The 21,086-nt window shown below is 40.4% G+C and overlaps 1 protein-coding gene across 12 annotated transcripts in view; it reads right to left on the bottom strand.

Annotated features, from left to right (window-relative positions):
- Window positions 1-21,086, bottom strand: part of ABI1 (abl interactor 1) — a 78,595-nt gene that overhangs the window by 38,245 nt on the left and 19,264 nt on the right. For all 12 annotated transcript variants that reach the window (XM_066315906.1, XM_066315915.1, XM_066315834.1 and 9 more), the window contains exon 2: window positions 16,677-16,844. In XM_066315906.1, the coding sequence (XP_066172003.1) occupies window positions 16,677-16,844 (168 nt within the window). The remainder of the gene's footprint in view (window positions 1-16,676; window positions 16,845-21,086) is intronic.

Genomic DNA, 21,086 nt, shown 5'->3' with positions numbered 1-21,086 from the left:
AACAGTTAACAGCCTCTCTGCTGCATTGGTGAAATGCCAGAAGCACTTTGCTAAAGTTCACATAAGCATGGGGGAAATGGAACTTCAAACATCTGGAGTATGGAGGTCAGACAGCGCTGCAGAAGCAGCTGGCCTGCACACAGGAGGCGGCTGTCTGCCAGGACGTCAGTGAGTGAAGAGGTGGGATGGGTCTGTGACTAAAAGCAAGAGCCTGGAAAACAGCAGATTGAAGTTCTATTCCTGGCTCTGCCAGACTTCCTGTGCTATGCCAAGCCAGGAGCTTTGCTGCTTGGGCCTGGAGCTGTGCACCTGCAGCAGCACCAGGAACAGACAGAGTACAGGTGGGCACAGGTACAGGCAGCACTGCCACAGCTGCCTGCCCTGAGCACAGTGACACTGTGACACTGTGACACACAGATAGCCCAGATTCCTCTGTTAAACACCTTCCACTGATGTTTTTAATTGCTAATGAAGATGTGAGTTACAAATAATACTTCCTGTGCTTTGGGAAAACCTACTGCCAATTTTAACCATTTGGGCAAAGTAAATGTACATACACTGCAATAAGAAGCACATTATGAAAATTATTCATTAAAAAGAAAAGCATTAGCTCTCCAATGACCAACATACGTTTATACGGAGGACAACGATTTTGTGTTCTAGATAACGATAACTTTCTTTTCTTTCAAATGCAGCTGCTATTTCAATACCTTCTTCAAGAGTTTGAGTATGATAAAGAGATAGAAAAAATGCATCCACTAATGTAGATATCCGTGGGAAGACACAGAGAAGAGGAGACAAGGCATATATCTCCACCTGCCTCCTAAAGTCTACGGCTTTTCAGCATCCAATGTCAGGAGTGGGGGGAGAAATAGCTTCCATGGTGTTATTCTCTGTTCTGACATAAAATCCCTGATCACTCTATAATGTTTCCAGTATTTGCAGGAGATTCAGCTGTGGCTAAACCCCACACTTCACCACTTCACAAGCGCTGCACAACAGGAAGTACAGACCCAGCTCTGCATGAGATCAAAACTACAGCACATGGCAAATTAACAACTGGTAACCACTCATTGAGTTTCACACTGTGACAAACATCTTTCTGAATGTCAGTTCTTTTACTCAGCCCTTCCTCTGACCCACCACCTCCCCTTCACCAAGACAGGATTCCAATAAGAGAACTACCGAGGTACAGCCCCTCTCCTCTAGTGTTCTACATAGTGAACTGAACAGACATTTCAATGCTTAACTAACATCAGTTGCTGATTCAAATCAGTCTTTAAAGTGGAAGACACTTCAAAAGAGAAGTGTTTCAACAGTACAATCTGATGGATTTTCGACAGAACAACATTTGGGATGTGTAGTCATGTTACATTTGTATTCAGCCCTAAAAAGCACAAAAAGCAGATAAATGCTTTTGATTATGCAAAGTCAAAATTCCAGCTGTATGTGTAAGTGCATTTCAGTCAGTGAAATTAGGTATCAGTAACTTCAAATTTTTTTTCTGGGTATTCCTGAAGATAGGCATGATTTAGTCAATTCAAAAGAAAAAAAGAAAAAGAAACTAAATATGCTTATGCAAGCTTCCACATAAGTCTTTCAACACTTTAAAGCAGCTGACTGAGTCCCTCTTTTCCTTACTGGAAGCAGTGCACTTGTCTAGAATTAAACAAAACATACAAACCTAAATATATTTTTGACTGTAGGGAAGCACAACAGAAAGGAAAAATTAAACGGCTTCTTCAGTAGTTTGGACTCACTAAAGAACCACCAAGGGAGTAGAACAAAACTGCATGTCAAACGAAAAGCATTTTGTGTGCCAAAAAAAGCAACTTCACAGGAGATGAACATGTGCAATTGCAAAGAGCACTGCAGGTGGCTGAAAAGGAAACCATCTAAAAAAAGCCAATGAAAAATAAACTCAAGAGAACAAGTCTGAATTTTCTGAAAGTTTGTCTGAGGTAAGAAGCTGATAAAGCTGTAACAATGACAAGTCAGAATGCTCATGCCTGAAACAACAACAACAAAAAGCCCAAAGCCCCAGTACTTCACATTTAGTTGTAAGTTGCCAAGTTAAATTGGGAAGAGCATGAGACAGAACTCACACCAAGAGCAAGTGAGCTAATATTGCCTTAGCCTTAATGTACCACCTCTTCAGTGCTTTATTTAATCACCTCTAACTGCAAAAATAAAATCTTTTTCCAATAATAAAGGTTATGTTACATGGATTGGATAGTGGATTTATTGTATATTTCAAAATAATTATTATGCTAAAGAATAACAAAACTCATATATGAAAGCTATTCTTATTTATCATATGTATTTACTTGAAAGTGGTCTGGATTAATTTTCAGACACACACTTTTCTTAAAACAAGAAAATCCCAACCACCAAATGACCTAAAACCAACAACAAAATACATGTACACGCATAAATACAAAAACACATACACAAAAACGCTTCTCCCAAGCACCCCACTTCTCCACATGAATTCAGGGCCTATGAAATATCTAAGGCTGACAGTTCTGAGAGAGGCAGCTTCCCCTACACATAAAACAAGGACAACATACATTGGAATGACGATGGGTATCCTTTAGCTACCTGCAGACACAGTTTGATTACAGATCCCCAAGGCACAATGTTCCTTCTTTGATCATATGTCATCTGATGGCAGTGATATGAGCTAGGTGGAAGATTGCCAAGATTTGGCATATCTTCATTGAAGACTATAGAAGCTGGGTAGTTGTAAAAGTCCTTTATTACATGGCTAAATCAGCCTCATGAAGGCAGAGTTATTACAGTTCATGCCATTATGCAGAAAGCCTTCTCACATAAAGTCCCCAAGTCCCATGCAGAAGCAGCAGCAACAGTAGCACCAACAGCATCCATGATCTGTTTTCCATTCGTCGTGGTGGTGGTGGTCCTGCAATCTCCAAGCAGTGAATTTTTATTCTATTTTTAACCAGTTACATACACAGTTCTACTGCTGCCTTGTTGGACCTATCGAAATATAACACTGATGTGCAAAAGTAGTCATAATTTCTTACACAAATTCAAAGTATCTGTTCTATCTAGGAAGGCTAGCAAGGCTACATTATGCTTTTGTTATGTCTAGAACTTAAAACTTTGTAAAAAGTGATGCTACTGAACTTTAGGCTCTAGGGCTTTTTCTTGCTAACTAATATAGTCTCTTATTTGCCTAAGGCACTTAAAATGTTTTCTACTTATTTAAAACTAAACTTGCATTTCTACCTCATGTCCGTGTGGATTTATATATTTTAGTTTCTCTGGAGGTTTTAATTCAGCCCTCACACTTCTCAATGCTTCTGAGCCCTTGTGGATGAGGCCCAGAAGGATTTGCATCCCAACAGGAGATGTGCTGGTTTTCAGCTGGGTCAGCACTGCACCAGAAGTAACTCATGAGTATTAATTAAACAGCCATCACATGGCTAAATGCCATACTATCTACACCACAAGCTCTCTTGGATTAGTGCCACAAACACAGCTTACCCTACATGAAATGTCTATTTCCCATTTCCTAAATGTTCGATGGTTGAACATTCCACTTTGTACAGAAGAGAACTGCTAAAGTTCTAGACTTTTAGAAGATTTTTTTTAAATACAGGAATAGGCAAGATGCTATAGCAAACAACTTTGTTGCAGCACTATGAGGTCCTGCTCCAATGGAGTGATAATCACCAACCGCGATGTTTTCCCTCTCATCCCCCCGACCATCAATAAAATAAGGTGGCAGAAACAATTCTCAGCCACCAGAGATTCCAATCTAAAAGTTTTCAGTCGACATATTCTACTCTGGAGTTCACTTACTACCCATACTACCATCTTCTGCATATTATTGTAGCAAAGAGCTCTTCCATGTCCCTTGAATACCAAAACAATTAGGATCTGACAAGTTCTTCGCTTTCCTCTTCAAAGACAAATACAGAACAAAACAGATCAACTTGCTGATGCAGCCTGTCCTTTCTCAAACCCCTTTAGCAAGATACATCAATAGAGGACAAGCTTAGAAGCATCATGAATTTCCATCAGCTCAAACTTCTTCCAAAAACTGAGTTTCCAAAGCATTGCATGTGGACACCTATTAAGATACTCAGGCAAAAATGGAAAGTTTACAAAAATTCCCCCAACACTTTTCCTAAGACTGTGCTACTATTTTGGACTAAGTCACACAGACTTCTTGCAATTTGGGATATATTACATAAAAGCAGAAGACAGACGAGAAAATCACAAGCATGTACGACATTTACCAGTTTAACAGGGTGGGAAAGAAGGGCTAAGCCAGAGATGAAATTGCTACGGCTGCTCTAATTCCTCATTGCCGTTTTTATTTCCACACACAACTCAAACAGGAAGTTGCACACTGTTTCTGTAAATGGATTTCCCTTAAGCCTCCCAACTCTTGGTCATAACCGATATGAAGTACTGCAGTCACATCTATTGGTAACATCCAGATGGTCTCAGAAGTCCTGGCAGCACTTACCCCATACTGAGCCACAACCTTATCCACCCAAACTTCTTCTGACTAAGCAGGGCCTACTGGCAGAGAGAGTTTGACCCAAGAAGAAACTGTGTCATCATTCAGCCCCTCCACCAGTATCACATCTCAGGCTTCTGCAGACACCCAAAAGTGAGATCTTGACTCAGTTCTGTGCAAGAGCACCTGAACACAAACACTGCAGCCTGATGGCAGGTTAAAAGACAGTACAAGTCTTGAAGAGAAGACTCTGTGCCTTGTATGTAGGCACAGAGACAGGCACACCACTGTGTCCTGCTGCTGAATATTATCCTACTATTGCTACAGTCAATTCATTAGCCTGATCATGTGTTCAGAAATTAGCCATTTCCACTGTGCAGTTATTAGTATAATGATTAAATATGACTGCAAACACTTGGGGAGAAGCAGAGCATCAGCCACTGCAAAGGACATAGAGAATGGAGCCAGTCAAAGAAGCCACTGGAAGTCTGCAGTTCTCAAGACCTTGTCTCCAGGATAACTGAGCCTGCAATTCACGGAATAGGGGACCAAGAACAAAACACTGCCTGTCACAAGAGAATGGCAGGAAAAAGAAGACTAGCCATCTCCTACTGTCACTTTAGGCAGAAATGATACATATGCTACACAGATATTGACCACTGAAGTGTTTACAGAACTGAGAAGGGCAGAGGAGTGCCCTGGTGAGGGTGCTCCAAACACCATGGTGCGTTATAAGCCTCTGAATGGCACCACAGAGTTTCAAGAGGCAGCTCTACCACTCCACAGTCACAACCACCACAGATGTGCATGACTGGACACTGATCTGGGCAGTGCTGCACAGCTAAACACACACTGAAGAGTCACTGAAAGCCTGCAAAAAACCTGAGTGCACAGGAAAGTGGTGGGGATTGATAAACCACTACCTTAATCAGAGAGGGAGGAGCTGCCAAGTTGCCCAAGAGATGGAGGGGTACAGCACAACACAGTTTAATGAGCTACAAGGGAGACAGCTGTGCAAACTTCTGTGGCCAACCTCCCCAACTGCTTTGGTAAAGTGGGGAGGTCAATGCACTTTTTGGATTTAAACTCTGTATATCCATTCAGCAATAGAGTGTGTTTACTCCCAGAAGTATCAGCTAATATAAACAACAACTATGCATTTGTTTTAAAAACTACAACGACTAAGGAATCTCAGCAAATGGGCAGGAGGGGAAGAGTACACAGGAAAATTATCCAAGATCTGCAGACTGCTCACAATCTGTTTTCCCAGGATGTTTGCTTAGGTCACATAATTGTTTGCAGAACCTCTGCTTTCTAAAAATGCATCTGAAAAAATTCATTCCACATTTTCTTAAATCAGTTTCTACTGATTAGATGATGCTTTTCAATATTCTCCAAGTAGGTGATCTGTCATTATTCAATAATGACCAGTCAGCAGCATTCTCTGAAACATGTTCTAGGCAAACATTTCATTTCAAACATTTCATGAAAACCAGTATTTTAAAAGTTTTTCAAATAATTTTTTTAAATATCAGATATATTTAGTCCAAGTATTTCAGCCAGCTCTAGTAAACAGCACCTCTGAAGAAATTTCTGTATTGGCTGAAGGACTACACATTAATGCAGCTTAAGAAGATACAGTCTTAAAGTTGCTGAGCTGAAAATAAGATGCCAGTAACTTGGAGTTGTGGCCCCCTCACTCTCCTTTTGCTCCCATGTGTGGACCTCTAGAAGTATGAAGCAAGCTAACTGGGAGTGAAGCTTGATGTTCTTGCTGCCAGTCCAGGGGCACACTGCACTGCAGGAGGAATTTGTTGCTTAAAGCAGTAAAATCCCCAGTGACTGAAGTCGAGTTTTGCTCAGTGAGGGCTTACAGAAACCATCCCCCACTTCCTGAGGTTTTTGTTATTTATTCATGTGCCACAGCCTGAGCTCAGAAAAGGGAAAAACTTGTTATTTTAACCAAAGCACTGTGAACACCCCCAGAAATCCTCTCCTCCAGTTTCAGCATTTGGATGCCAGAGTACCATCAAATGCTACCTCTACATCATGAGTGCTTCAAAACTGTAATAGATGCAGTGCTTCTGAGGCCAGCTGTCATGCTACCATCAAAACAAGGCACGAGCAGACATATCTACATGTCTGAACACCATTCATAATACAAAACTAGATATGCTTAATTGCACATCAGTTTAGGATGAGGCTAAACCAGGGATATGTAAACAGTGAGACGGCCATCCTCAGTGTGAAGAGTGGAACAAATAAAATAGAGGATGACTCGCCTCCTATCAGCTTATAGGTGATATAACCCTATTGGTGCTGGCTCTCAATGTGCAACTTAGAGTGTATGAGGAAACTAAATCAAAATACAGCGGCACAGGTAAGAGATTAGAGAGCTGAGAAATAAATACCTGAAACAAATTAGCCTTTCTTTACTGTAATGACTCATAATTATGTGAGGTTAGAATATTTCTGTTATGATTTGGAGGTTCCTCCATTTCCTAAATGGAGAACGTCCTCAATTACTTCAGCATCTCACTCATCACCACAGCAGGCAAAAGCTGACCAGAGGTGGAGAACTGAAATAACATAAAATTTCTACCATTCTTCCACTCTCAGAAGCCATAATCAACCAAGACACATGTGCAGGTCAACTGTATAATTTCAAGGTAGATTAAAAATAAGGAAGAAACTTAAGTTTTAATTAAAAGAAATTCAAGAATTATTAAGAGGAATACACAAATAGCTAGTCCACACCAGTAGGCATCTTATTAGCTTACCATACACTACCTACAAGGAGCAAAAAATATGTACCCTGCTTAAGAACTTCACTTAGCACCTTTTTCAGCCTACCTTAGGTGACAAGCCTTATCCACAGCAGAATTCATCTTTTCTAGTCCTGTACTACATCTGGCCATTACTGCATCTTGCTCAATGCTTGACTTAACAACACATGTAAGAAAATCCTATAAACGGACAAAGAAGGATCAGCTTCCCAAAGATGATGTTTATCCCCTTTCCAGTCAGATAAAGGTTGATTTGTAGTTTGAAGGCTTACTTTGCAACTTTATATAGCCTAGTTCTGAACACAATTCAAAAATATTAACTTAAAAAAAAAAATCTACTAAAACACAGAGTTCAACATGCAAGCAGAAATTCCTATGTTCAAATCATGCCTTTCAGTCATTATTCAATTTCCTTGTTTTCATATTTTCAAATGATGGCCCAACCGACTTTTCCTGAAGCAATGGTATGTTTCATTATTTCCATCATGACCCCTCTCAACTCTAAGGTCCCTATCCTACTTGTTCTTACTTTATATTTAGAAGCCTAATAGCTTTTAATCATACCCTTGTTGCTCCTGGCCTTGCCACACAGAGGAATTTGAGATAGTATGACAAAATCAGGTTGATTATTATTTCTCTCTTGCAAGCAAGGACAGAGAAGCCAGTTAAAGAAATAGCAAGCCATGCTTCAGTCCTGGTGTGACACCACGCTGAATTTTATCATTGGATATACTGTAAATAATCATCCTAGGATAACCTGAGAGGGGAAGAATCAAATGCCTTTTTTTTAGGCATGAAGAGGTGAAGCTACATTAAACATTAGCACTCATACAAAGATGGATTCATTAAGAAGTCATAGCTACTCAGCAGATTTCCAAAGAGAAAGCAAACAACATAAAAACCCTGTGATTCTGTGGTCACATATTCCTCACATTTTTATGCCCATAAGACAGAATTAGGTACAATATTATCCAAAATCATTAAATAACTATTTGTTGGAACCAGAATTTAATATTAGAGAAGAATGTAACAGCTTTAGTAATCTATTTTTTGGAATTGAGACAGAGGCACACATACTTTTATGCTGGTTACTTCTACATGCATAGTCAACATTTCAAATGGGAATGACTGAAATAGCAAATGATGGCCTTAGCAAACTGTCACTCAAAATGTGCTTGTTCAAAACACATTCTGAGTTTTGGTCAACAATAAAATCCCTACATACAGTACAGCTTTTAAACAAACAAATTTATAGTTTTATTTCCATTACTGCCATAATGCCTTCTCTGTGATGGCACCAGCAGCAAGGTCAGGGAAGAATCAACAATATTCTCCAGCAAAATAAGCTGTTTCGAATAAACATTGTTCAGGGTAACCTATTTAGGTCTTTAGCCATGAATCTTATCACTCAACACAATTTCACTTTTTTTTGTGGTACAGTAAAGGGAAACTTCCCTTTGTGGTCTGTGTCTGCCCCAGTGATGCAGAGATGATGCTGAGGAAGGGATTCCCACTGGGGCTCAGGAGCCACATAACAAATGTTTAGGAAGATTAACACAGTTGGACAGATTTTCACACTTCATACACACTTTTTCAAAGTTACAAAAAAAAAAAAAAAACAAAAAAAAAAAAAAAAAAACCAAAACCAGAAGCTGTCCCAGCTTCAGAAGAGCAGCTACCAAGTCATTCATAGACATCGCAATAACTAATAAAGTGTCCTCTGTATATATATGACCAGTCAGGGGACTTTTACAAGACATGAATCACAGATATCAGTGGGTCCCAAAAGGCTGCTAATAAAGAGAATAAAGTCAAACCAGCAGCAGCATAGAAAGTGGCAGTGTTATTACTGGCTTATAAACACTCATGTGAATCATTACTTGGTTTTCCACCTGCAGATCAAAGTTACTAAGCACTTATGTGGCCCCAGTAAAATCAGCCAGAAGAAAGCACTAAACAATTCCTATCTGAATGGCACAAGAAGTCCAGCCATAAGCACCCAGCAGAATGTGTTCTTGTGTTTGAGTGGCAGCTTCAGTGATGCTGTACAATGAATGCTGTTAATCATCTGCTCCACAGTAAGTTTCTGGTACTTGTTTTTCCCCTCCATTTCCCCAAAAAGAGTCAGCTCAAGCACACCACTACCCAGCTGCCACAAAACCCAACATCCCAAATAGCTGCACTGGATGGCACAGGCACAGCAACTGACTAAATGCTTTGGTAGCTGGTTACTTGCTGTTTTATTAGGCACAATGTTTTTATCTCATACACTGCATTTATGCAATTAAAACACTGACAGAGGTAAAACTTTATTTCAACGTAAACCAGAAACTATTCATATGTGAAAACTGCTAGTTTACTAAGACTTGAAATAGAAGGGAAATCAATTTCAGGCAGTAAGCTAATCAGATGCCTCTGAAGAAAAAAAACCAAAACAAGACTCCTTGGAAAGCCTAATATGTGACTTCAGTGATATAATGTGATGCATTTCGTCTGTGTTAGTATATCTTGGTGACGCATTTTGTGTGTCTGGTATATCTTCCAGATATGAGAGGTTTTCATTAAAAAGACTGCACAAACACTGATGACTCCTTTGTTACAAAAAAATGTCAAAAAGGCCTTTCAGAATCATGTTCACAGGCCTGAATTTTTGTCTTGATTTCAGAAAACAAGAGTCTGCATCAGGCTTCTTAATTTAGTATTTAATGAGGTATCTAGAGCTTACAGCCAAATAACCATTGAGCAGAAAGAAGGTTTTAATGGTCTAAAACACACTGAAAGCTATGCATTCAGACTGCCCTTCTAGCAGACAGTGGAAGGGGAATAAGCATCTGAAAGAATTCATGACAGTCAATGGCTATTAAAGTAAGCAATTTTGCCCATTCCCCAAAAATATGTTCAAAACTCTTCATTCCACTGATAAAAAAAGTGTGTGAAACAAAAGTTTCTGGTTCAATTTCTTCTTCTTCAAAGCAAGTGCTCTTCCCCATCACAGGAAGGCTGACATTGTGGCTGCTCTCTCATAGGTGTACATAACTAAGTATCATGAGGGGTTGCTTTCATTTATTTGTTGGCAAATGTGCTGGGGTTTTCTTTTTGACTGCATCAGCTGAACTGCACAGGAATTACAGACATCCTACATGTGTTTATTCGTGGATATGAAGGGAATTTCTCAGCTGAATGGCTGATGGGGCAACTCTTACCCATTATACTACTTTCTGAGAAATTTATATATCGTGTAGAAGCTGATATGCACAAAGTTGACAACAATTTTCACATGCAGACAGATAAACAGAGCAAGCACAGCACAGCTTCTCGGAGCCTTGGCCTCCATCAGGGAGAGAACAGGAAGAACAGGATGTGAAGCAAAGGCCACAGAGATAACTGTCAGCACTTTATTAGGAGAGGGAACGTCACCCAAGGCAAGCTTAATCTAAACAAAAGGTGCAAGTTTCTTGCCATATTTAGAGTATTTGTGGCTGCTGACAGGCACACGCAGTCCAACAGAATCAGACAGAAGACATTATCCTTCTAATGTACACAGCATTAGATGATGTACTAGTTCCTGCTGATACTTTTGATCTCTCCACATACTTCTGGATGTGTGGAAAGTTTGGATGGAAGTGGAGCTTACAAGATTTGTAGATAGGTGATGGCAGTTTCCCCCCGACTTTGTAGTTATCACCCTGCCACCAATTAGTTCCTATAACTTATTATGTGCCTTTTAAGGAAAAAAAAAAGAAAAAAAAAAAAAAAAGTGACGGCAGAGATCCAGCGCTGCATTGCACTCCAAAATAAAAAGGCTTTTCGGCTTTTCCCAACTCCGTGTACTAATCTGCCAAGCTTCAACTTATGGCTAGCTGTTTAACATTACACTGTCACTATCAAGCAAAAGACTAACTACAGAGACAGAAACAGACCTAAATACTACTAGGTTACCACATCACTGCTTTGCTTTTTATCACACCAAACTAACACAACTCCTTCAGCCTCCTCTAACCATCTCTGCATCCCTCTCTGCTGGACTGTCTCTGGTTTCCCTAAATCACTCTTGAACAAAGCAGAAGTAACAAAAAAAACCTAGCTCAGACCCAGCACTCCAGATGAAATCTCATCATTGCCTTTCATCTGTCAACCACAATCCTCCCAAGGCAGCGCTACCACACTGCTTCACTTATTCAGATAGCCTTGTAGTGTTGGCTCCCTCAGCACAGCACCCATCAGCACACCAGCTCCTTTCCAACCCATTGCTACTCACAGTCACATCCCAGCGCATACAAATGCAGTTCAGACCCTATCCTAGGCTGTAGGACTTTGCACCTTGCTCAGTTTCCCAAGGTTTTCGCTAGTTCAGTAAGAGTCCTGTGTACTGAAGCTCTGCCATTCAGCATATGAATCACCTTTCCTAATTTAGAGTTAGTCCCAGATTTGTGGCAGATATGCTTTATGTTCTGAACAGCCTCCAAAGAATGTTCTGAACACTGTGGGCTCCAGTACTGACCCTGCTTGTTAGCAGCAGTCAACCATTTGCTAGTTCTGGCTAATCTTCTCTCCAATTAACAGTCCTTCATCTAGCCGGTATGTTCTTCAGGTCAGAGACAAAGGTCAGGGGGGGTCTAAGCATTTACTTCTTTATAAAGAGGCAACTTCAGCATAAAAGTTCCGGGACAGCTGTACTTTGGAAGCACAGACACCGTTACGAGGATCTGGAAAGATCTTTTGCTCCCATCCCTAAGTGTACTAAAGTACTTCACGTAATTGTTTCTAGGCATGACCATCCACATTCATCAGCAGATTTGTGACATTTTCTACCCTCTTTCTACTTCTTGGCTTTCAAACACGAATTAAACTGCATTGTGATCATACACCACAATCCCTAAATGCAGTATCACATTAATCCAAAGTACACACACACTCTGAAAGCTCTTTCCCACAATAACTCAATCACAAGAGTCACCACTGTACCTACGTTGCCTTTTGCCTCACATGCAATTAATTAGACATGTATGGTAACAGGCAAAATTTTTCTGAACTAATTCAGGGGAGTTTTTAAATTTTTTTTATTAGTTCTAAAAGCTTACAACTTTAAATGGTAACAAGATGTGTGTGTATCTTTTTTTGCTGAGTGATGTTTTCAGAACACACTGTTTTTCAATAGTCCCTATTTCACATTAGAAGAGAGCTTCAGATGCAAAAGAAGAACTTCACACTGAATGTTTAAGGGGGGCAGTGCTTCCTGGTAAAAATTATCATTTCTTAAAAAGGAGACTACTGCTTTCTTCGTGCTTGGATTTAAATACTGAGCTATTTAAAAACTGTTTATGTAGAGGGGGAAAAAAGGAATAGTTGCTACACCCAGTGCTGCAGCTCTGACATAAACATGAGCGCTGATCTGTTACATATTTCAGTTTTGACACAGTAAACAAGGATGTCCCTGTCAACCTCTCTCCTCTGACAAATCTGGCTGTCCCATCTTCATTCTCTTGAACTTTGTGGAAATGAAGCAGCAAAAAATTTATCTTTAAGTACATGCTTCAAGTCAACTCTCAGTTCCAAGAAGAGGAGAGGAAGAGCTGAGTACAACCAAAAACAGTGCCGAGTACAGAGGGACGATCACTTCCCTAGTCCTGCTGGCGACACTGCTTCTGACACAGGCCAGGATGGCACTGGTGGTCTTGGCCACCTGGACACGTGCTGGGTCAGGTTCAACTTCTGTTGACCAGAACACCCAGGTCCTTTTCTGCTGAGCAGCTTCCCAGATGCTTCTCTAAGACTGGAATACTGCAGTGGGTTGTTGTAGTCCAACTGCAGTGCCTGGCACTTTGTCTTATTGAACTTCAGACCATCAGCCTCTTTCAATCCATCCAGCCTGTCCAGATCCCCATTCAGAGCCTCCTGTCCTCCAGCAGATCAACACTTCCACCCCACTTGCTGTGTCTGCAAACTGAGTAAGGTTGCCCTCAATCTCCTCATCCAGATCACTGATAAAGCTATTAAACAGGACTGGCCCCAATACCAAGCCCTGGGGAGCACCACCGGTGGCCAGTGACCAGCTGGATGTAACTCCATTCACCAACACTCCCAGCCCTGGCCATCTTGACAGTTTTCTACCCAGCAAAGAGCACACTCATCCAAGCCATGGACAGCCACTTTCTGCAGGACATGCTGTGGGAAATGGTGTCAAAGGCTTCACTAATGTCCGGGCAGACACACCCACAGCTTCTCCCTCATCCACTAAGTGAGTCTCCTTGTCATGGAAGGGGATCAGGTTGGTCAAGCAGGATTTGCCTTCACAAATCCATCCTGACTGGGCCTGATTCCCTGGTTTCATGTGTCGCATGACAGCACTCAAGATGATGAGTTCCATGACCTTCCCTGGCACCAGGATCAGGCTGACAGGCTTGTAATTTGCTGGATCCTGCATTTGGCCCTTCTTGTAAGATGGTGTCTGGGACATTTACTAAGTAAAGCCCTCAGTGAAGTCTTGATGCTTGTGTTGGTGTGAAGTATACACTTACTATCTTTTTCCCCCAAATCTTGCCTAACAGAGTAAGCAGCATCCCTTATAGCAGAATGGTTTTCAAGTTTCTCCAGGAGAGTGACCAAGTCTCTGCTCTGCCATATCAGAGCAGCTTGGAAAGGTCAAGTCAGCTTGGCAGTGCTCCGAGTCAAAATGAAGGATTTAAACCAAAGAGCTGAGCTCTGTGTACAGCCCCCTGTACTGGGTATAGCAAATGATCACATAGCAGGTCACTCCAGCTGAAAGACAACTCTAACTACAGAAAATACAGATGCAGCTGGGCAGGTTTTTGCTCTGGCTGCTGTATGAAAGCCATTCCCGGATCTGTTCACTGCATTTGCCTCAGAAAACTGCTCCCTCACCACACCGCGATTACTCATGTGAAGCCTCTGTGTTTGTGTTCAACCAGAAACCAAAGCCAAGTAATTTTTTTCCTATAAAACCAAGCACAATTTCCATCTGTAAAATTAGGCTTCAGTAACAATATAACACACTAGTCCATCACTTAACTTTTCATGAGCGCTTTTTCCAATGCAGAAGATACAAAGTTAGAAAAAATACAGTGGCTACTAATCAGGCCTAGCTATCCAGGGATTTGGCTTAGAGTCACCCTGGAGAACATGCATAGTGAACTGAAAAACACTATGGAAACAGGAATGGTCTGCATTGAGAAGAGCCACAGGACTTATTTCCTAAAAAGAACTTGAGAAACTGTGCCTAATTTCACAGATAGCTTCTCTTTTTTGCAAAACCCAGAATCTAGTAATTGACTGGCAATGCCTAAGTTCTGTGTTTCTAAGCAATACTTCTTTCATGAAAAAGAATGCCATTTTGAGATTTTGTTCATCCCCATGCTTTCGTAACATGAAAATAGTCACAATTGATACAGGTAGAGGGAAGAATACTCTGAAGATCCCAAAGCATTTAAAAACAGTCTACTGCAGCAATGGTACAGCTGATTTCAGAAAGGCAGTTGAAGAATTTGCGCAGAAATACTTCAAAGCAAATATCTGAAGTGGTATGTGTGCATTATCTGTATCCAGTTTAATTCTACAAAATTAGTCTGCAGAGGTTCATTTATAAGCAAGGATTAGTTTCAGGCAAGATCAACCAGGACAGAAACTAAAAGCAAGTGACCTTGCTAAACACTCTTCAAAAGCTTTACAAAGCACTGATTGTTCACAGCCTTTAGCAAACAGTTCATGTATCAGGTGACTCAACAGCTTTCAGCACAGTGCCTTCAATCCAAGCAGCAAATAGTACAGTGGGCTAACACCTTTTATGCTAGTATCAAACATTTTGACTTTTTCCATAGTTAGTCATATTAGTGGGCCAATGAGAATTTAACAATACTTGCTTCACACACACACACTCCAGCTCTCAAACACTTAAGCAAAATCTGCTCAGTGTAAGAGGGCATCCAATGCTTGACAAAGTCTGTAGATTTAGTTCTTTATGCAGTCACTTCTTAAGAAGTAGTCATAACCCCAGCATCTCTGAATCCTTAACAGAAAATAAATTTATCTACAGCAATTTCATTTCATCCTACTTTCCTGTTTCAGTGGCAGGTACCTTTTAAATACCTCACATAGCTTTGAGCATTGTTTAGTTCTCAGCACACGTTAACCTCACGTGCCTTTTTGACAGGTTTGTTACTAGGACGGCACTTCCATATGCACTGCAATCTTCCCCCTGCTGACATGCTTTCGATAAAATCACTGTTCTGTCATTTCACAGAAAAATGTTGAGAAACCACAACTCCAAAAAAGCAGTATGAGAGGTTAGCAGGGCTGGGGAAGATACAGCAGAGACCATAAGAAGCATTTTCCTTCAGGTATTTGGTCTGAGGTATACCACCAACAGGATGCTGTTTGACCAACTAAGGTTTTAAATTCACTGTCTGCACTGAAGAACGTTTTAGGTCGCATCCTGTGTTATTTGTTTGAAACATCTCTAAGAGACATACGACAAAGCCCACTGAAGATCCGACCGAATTTCAGTAAGAGCACAACAGAGTGGATACTGGGCTTTTAACAACTCCCTCAGGGCCATTTCAGAACAGTCATATAAGGGTGAAATAACTGAGTTCTGTCTCTGCCTTCATTGGCACTAACATGGCACACACCTGGTTATGCAGCAAGCCACTTCCAGAATAAACACAGCAGACATTTTTGGCTGAGTTAGCATACAATCAGGCCAATGATCAGGTACAAGGCAGGCAGCAGCAGCAATGCTTCCCCCCCAACAGAAGCAGGCAGCCAGGGTAAAGCTTCAGCCAGGGAAATACAGGCTGCCACAGAGAGGGATAGGCTTATTCTTTCCTGCCATCTATTTCCATGTCCTCACTGCAGCAACTCCAATAATACTGCAGTCACAGTACACGTCAGGTCAGCTCACTCATTCACCTGCCTTGGCTGGGAAGAAGTTTGGCTTGAGCAGGCAGTGGCAGCATGTGAACCCCTCTCCCCTTCCACACAGCACATGAAATTATATCCTGCAAGGCTATGAAAACAAATGAATTCACTGCATGTGTTAAATAAAACACCACCTCCCATATGGCACTTCTAACTGGATTTCCTTCTGAAACAGAATCCTTCTCTCTACCCCTCCCTCAAGTGCGGCTTCAGACCGTGGAATCTTAATAATTAATTTCTGATTTAAATCAAATATAATTCCAGCATTCTCAATACAGGAACTATTTTATTTTGGTCATGACCTCATTCACAAAAATGTTTCATAAATATTAGAAAGAAAAAAACCTTACCACTTTCTACGACAATAAAGAAGTCAACATAAACTACCTAACTCAATAATAAAAGGCAATAATGCCTCCTCCAACACTGTCAGTCCTCTATTAAAAAAGAAAAGAGATTACCTGGGAGATATGGTTGATGGAGGACTCCATCCTCCGTAGCTGAGACGCTTGGATGTCCAGCAGTTGTAATACATTGTTGGCCAGTGCATTGATCTGATAAGCAACACTGGCTAGAGACTGAGTTGTGTAGGCTTTGGTCTCTTCTAATGCTTTCCTTTTATCTGGAGCCTGTAAAAAACAACAAGACATGCTTTAGGCCAGGAAGGGGATGAGGAAAAAGGACAGGAACAAAAAATACAACCTGTATTTGGAAGAATCTGTAATCAAGAAGGTCTGATTGAGCAGCCAAAGTACTTGATCTGCACGAGATTTAAAAAAATCTCAATCATACTGAGGAGGAAGTATTTGAAAAATATTTAACGATAATAAATTTAGATGCCAAGAAACAATTCATTCAGTAGGAAAAACAACACTACCATGATTTGTTGGAGTCAAGTTTCTAGAGCCTGTCCAATCCCTCATTTCTCAAAAAGCTTCCAAATCCCCACAACCACTGAAATGCTCCTTTTCCCATTTCTTATGAGATCATGCAGCCCAGGCTAATTAAGACAGAAAAATATTTTCCCATAGTTGGGTGTCCCCTATTCCACATGCCATCTACAAAGCCCACCCTGCAGCTATGCTGGCTACTACTCCCACAGAACAGGAGAAGGGCAAGTAGAGCATCAGGATGGCATGCACAGAGGTCTCCTGCATACAGGAGTACTTGTGAAATTATCCCACACAAAAGCTTAATAAACTTTCTTTGACAGCTGAGAAAGCCCATCATTGACTGAGAAGGCACACATATTTTGAGGTATCAGAAATGAATGTATGCTTTTCCCTGAAGGGTAAAAATACAGGGAAAGGGTAACTTTCCCACTGAAATCACACCTTGCTGAGGTAAAGTCATCAATCTGTCCTGAGGCATGGCTCCCTAGTCAGAGGGCAGGTTACTGTCCAAGATCAGCAACTGTTCACATGACTTGAGTTGCATGGCCCAAGTAAGTCCCTCCTCTCTGGAAGGATGGGAAATACCAACACCACCTCTATACCATGAAAACACACAGGCAGAAGCCCTTTTGAAGTACTCTCTGTATCACACCTTAGGAGCTGCCAGTGGAGGTCATGTACTTCATCTGTTATCCAACTTGCAAACTGGAGCTATCCAGAATTTCCTTTTTTTCCACTTACAAGAGAGATGCACCGCATAAGGAAGAGTTTGCAGTACGCAATGCTAGTATCAGTGCTAGTATCATTTCTGTCCGATTTTATGTATTCATGGAACAAGTAGCAGACCTCAGCAACCAACAGAAAAGGTCCATATTAGCAGCCCCTTCCAATTAAGACTTTTATTTTTATTGTTGATTTCTTTGAATAACACTCTACACACATCGTATGCAAGGCTTCCAATGTTTTAAGCACAGAGCAAGGAAACAAATACATTCCATTAGCATTCAACTGAGTCCTATGTTTTCCGCTTTCCATATACTCATTCATTTTTAAATCCTGTCTCTTATTTTAAAGGAGAAAACCAGAGGGGCAAGCTGTTCATATATGTTATAAAAGTTGCATCATGACCTAAATACTGCAACATGTTATGCTATGCTACATTTTGCTTATACATTTTTTAAACACCAGTGAGTTCCCTCAAATCCAGGAATTTTGTTCAGATTCATGACTAACATTCCCAGCAATGTTTGACACTTATTAGTGACACTTGACACTTGGTTAATGCCACCCTTCAAATGGAATTCATATCCAGATGTCTTCTAAAATGTGAAGCAGCAAGAATAGTTCAATGTAATCTGCTGCCAAAAGGCAGAAGAGCTATTGCATGTATTAAGGACAGAATATGTAAAACTCAATATTTTAATATTTCCAAATGCAAACAAAGCTACCTTTCATCTGAAAAAAGGTATTGACATTTCTAGCTGTCAGAAAAAATTAGTAAATGTCACTTTGCTTCTTCAGAAAACATAACCTGCAAAACAACTACTAAAGACTCAAGAAAAAAAATTCCAAAAGCACTCTGGCTTTCTAAAGAAGCCTTTTAAACTTCACCATTAGCAGTGACTTTAAAAATATTGTCTAACTGAACTACAGCCTAAGAAAACAACTGATAATTCAAACTCGAACTTCCATCACTGTGGAAAATAGTAAAAATGCAGGTAGCAGATTAGGTGCCTCAAATAAAAGGTTTACTGGATAAACACAACTGATAAAGCAGCAGTCAACATCAATGTAATGTCATATAAACTGAAGCAGAGATCTGCAGCCTTTACTCAAGCAGTTTTCTTAATTATTAAGTTTCAATTAATACTGTTGGGCTAAACACTAAGAGGTGACAAAGTCACAGCACTCCATTACTGAGTGCTGTCAAATGAGAAAACTTCAGTGTGTAACAAGTTTCTTTTCATCTGTAATGATTCTCTGATTAAATGTCTTGCTCTCATTTGCCTAAGCACCAAACGTTTTAGTTATTTGCTTAAATTACTGCTTTGGCAGCAGGATTAAATGAACATAGCTGAGATGTGGAATGCATTTCATGTCCTGTAAGGACTAGATTAGGAACATTTTCAAGCCTTGCAGATAATTCAGGCAATTTCAGTTTGCAGATTAACAGTTCAGATTAGAACTAACTTGACATACAGTCTTTTGCATTATTTTAATGAGAACTGCTGGCATCCACAAGATATAAGCTAAAAGCTTCACAGACAGCAAAGGCGGGAGGGTGGAGGGAGAAGCCAAAAACTGTGACAGAAACAGGAGGGAGCCAAGAGTTCCAATGTTCTTCAACTGTTACTTTCACGCCTCTTTTCAAGCAAAAACTGAAAGCAGACTAGAAGACAGCGCACGTGTTTACATTCAATATAATACATAAGCACTAGTTAACTACTCAATTTTAAGATATCACAATACAAAGACTGTCACCTGACTTCTTTCCTGTATGGTTCAAAATTACTTTGCCATCTAGTATTAAAAGCTTCAAAGAAATTAGTTTTTCTCCAATTGTCCTTGATATAAACAAAAATTTTATCTCCTTTAGTAGCAAAGTGGACGTTCTTTACGGAACACCATAGCTTTTGAACTTTCCCTCCTGTAAGCTCCCACTTGTATCCCCAGTTCACCTTTAACAGTCATGTGACTATGACAAAATTGCTGTTTAAAACTGCTTTCAAATAACTAGATGTAATACTAAAAAAAATTTAAAAAAGACCCTCTCATATAATTTAATGGGGTATATAAAGAGACAGTTAAAATTGCATGGCAGTCCACAATGCATATAATGTATTGTCAATTGCAACTTGTATCATAAAGCTTCCTTAAAAAGTTTACATAAATACTATTGGAAAGTCAAAACTGGTTCTGCACCCAAGCAATCGACACAATAAAGAGAGCAGAAGCTTAATTACTGAGTCTTCAGTTCAGTGACATGTCAAGGTCAAATGATGAGGAACCTGTCCATCACTATACAGCTGATCTTTACACGTCACATTTTCCTCCCCTCTCCAAACTGCCACCCACACAGGCACACCCCCACAACATTGTGTGTGCATTGTTCAGGACATCTGCCCTCCCACCTCTCTCTCTCAGCTAATTCCCACCATGTGCCAGTCCATACAGCACACAACTGCATGCACAAGCTCCATCCACAAATCTAATCAGCTCACATTGCAAATCGTCTTCAGAAGTCAAACCTTCTACTGCAAACACACTGGTCCATATCACCAGTACCTGCTGTCCAACCTCACTTCTCCCTCTTTGAACTTCAGTTCCATTTACTGTGCTTGAAACTCCTTGTAAGATAAATTCTCCACTAGAACAACTGGTTCCATTTGACAAAGGTCAGAAAGTAGCTTATCAGATCACACAAAATGCTGGCTGGCCTAGCAAAAACAAATCAAAATGCCCCCTTAGTATGTGGCATGGGTTGCTCCACATTATTCCTCTTCAAGCTGTTGGAAGATGTACAAATTCAAGGACAGAAAAACTCATCCAGTATAAACTGCTAACAGAGAACTGCCCTAAAGCAGCCCAATAATCAGTAAGTTAAACAAAGCTCTTAAGTATTGAGTGCCCAATAGCTGTTCAGATGCTTGGAGTTCTCTTGCTGGGCTTGATCACTCTCAGCAAACAAGCTACAAGAACAGCTTTACACTCAGTTCTATTTGCCTTTGCTGTCACTGCTCATTCACCTTTAAAATGCAACACTGCAGCACATTTGCATTTGCTTCACAAGTAAACACAAGAAAATTGTTCAGTTTTACATTTTCGAAAAATAATTCCTATAATTAGTTGATTAAAGATAAAATTAGGATTACTACAATCAGTTGCCACAGGACTTCAGCAATCTCCATTGTGCATCACAGAATGCACGCACAGAATGCAACTATGCAAAGCCATCAATACATCCATTAGTACTGTCTT

This window comes from Sylvia atricapilla, chromosome 1 (genome assembly GCF_009819655.1).
Source record: "Sylvia atricapilla isolate bSylAtr1 chromosome 1, bSylAtr1.pri, whole genome shotgun sequence".
NCBI lineage: Eukaryota > Metazoa > Chordata > Aves > Passeriformes > Sylviidae > Sylvia > Sylvia atricapilla.
Note: the sequence above shows the minus strand (reverse complement) of the source record. Positions and strands in the feature narration are given on the sequence as shown.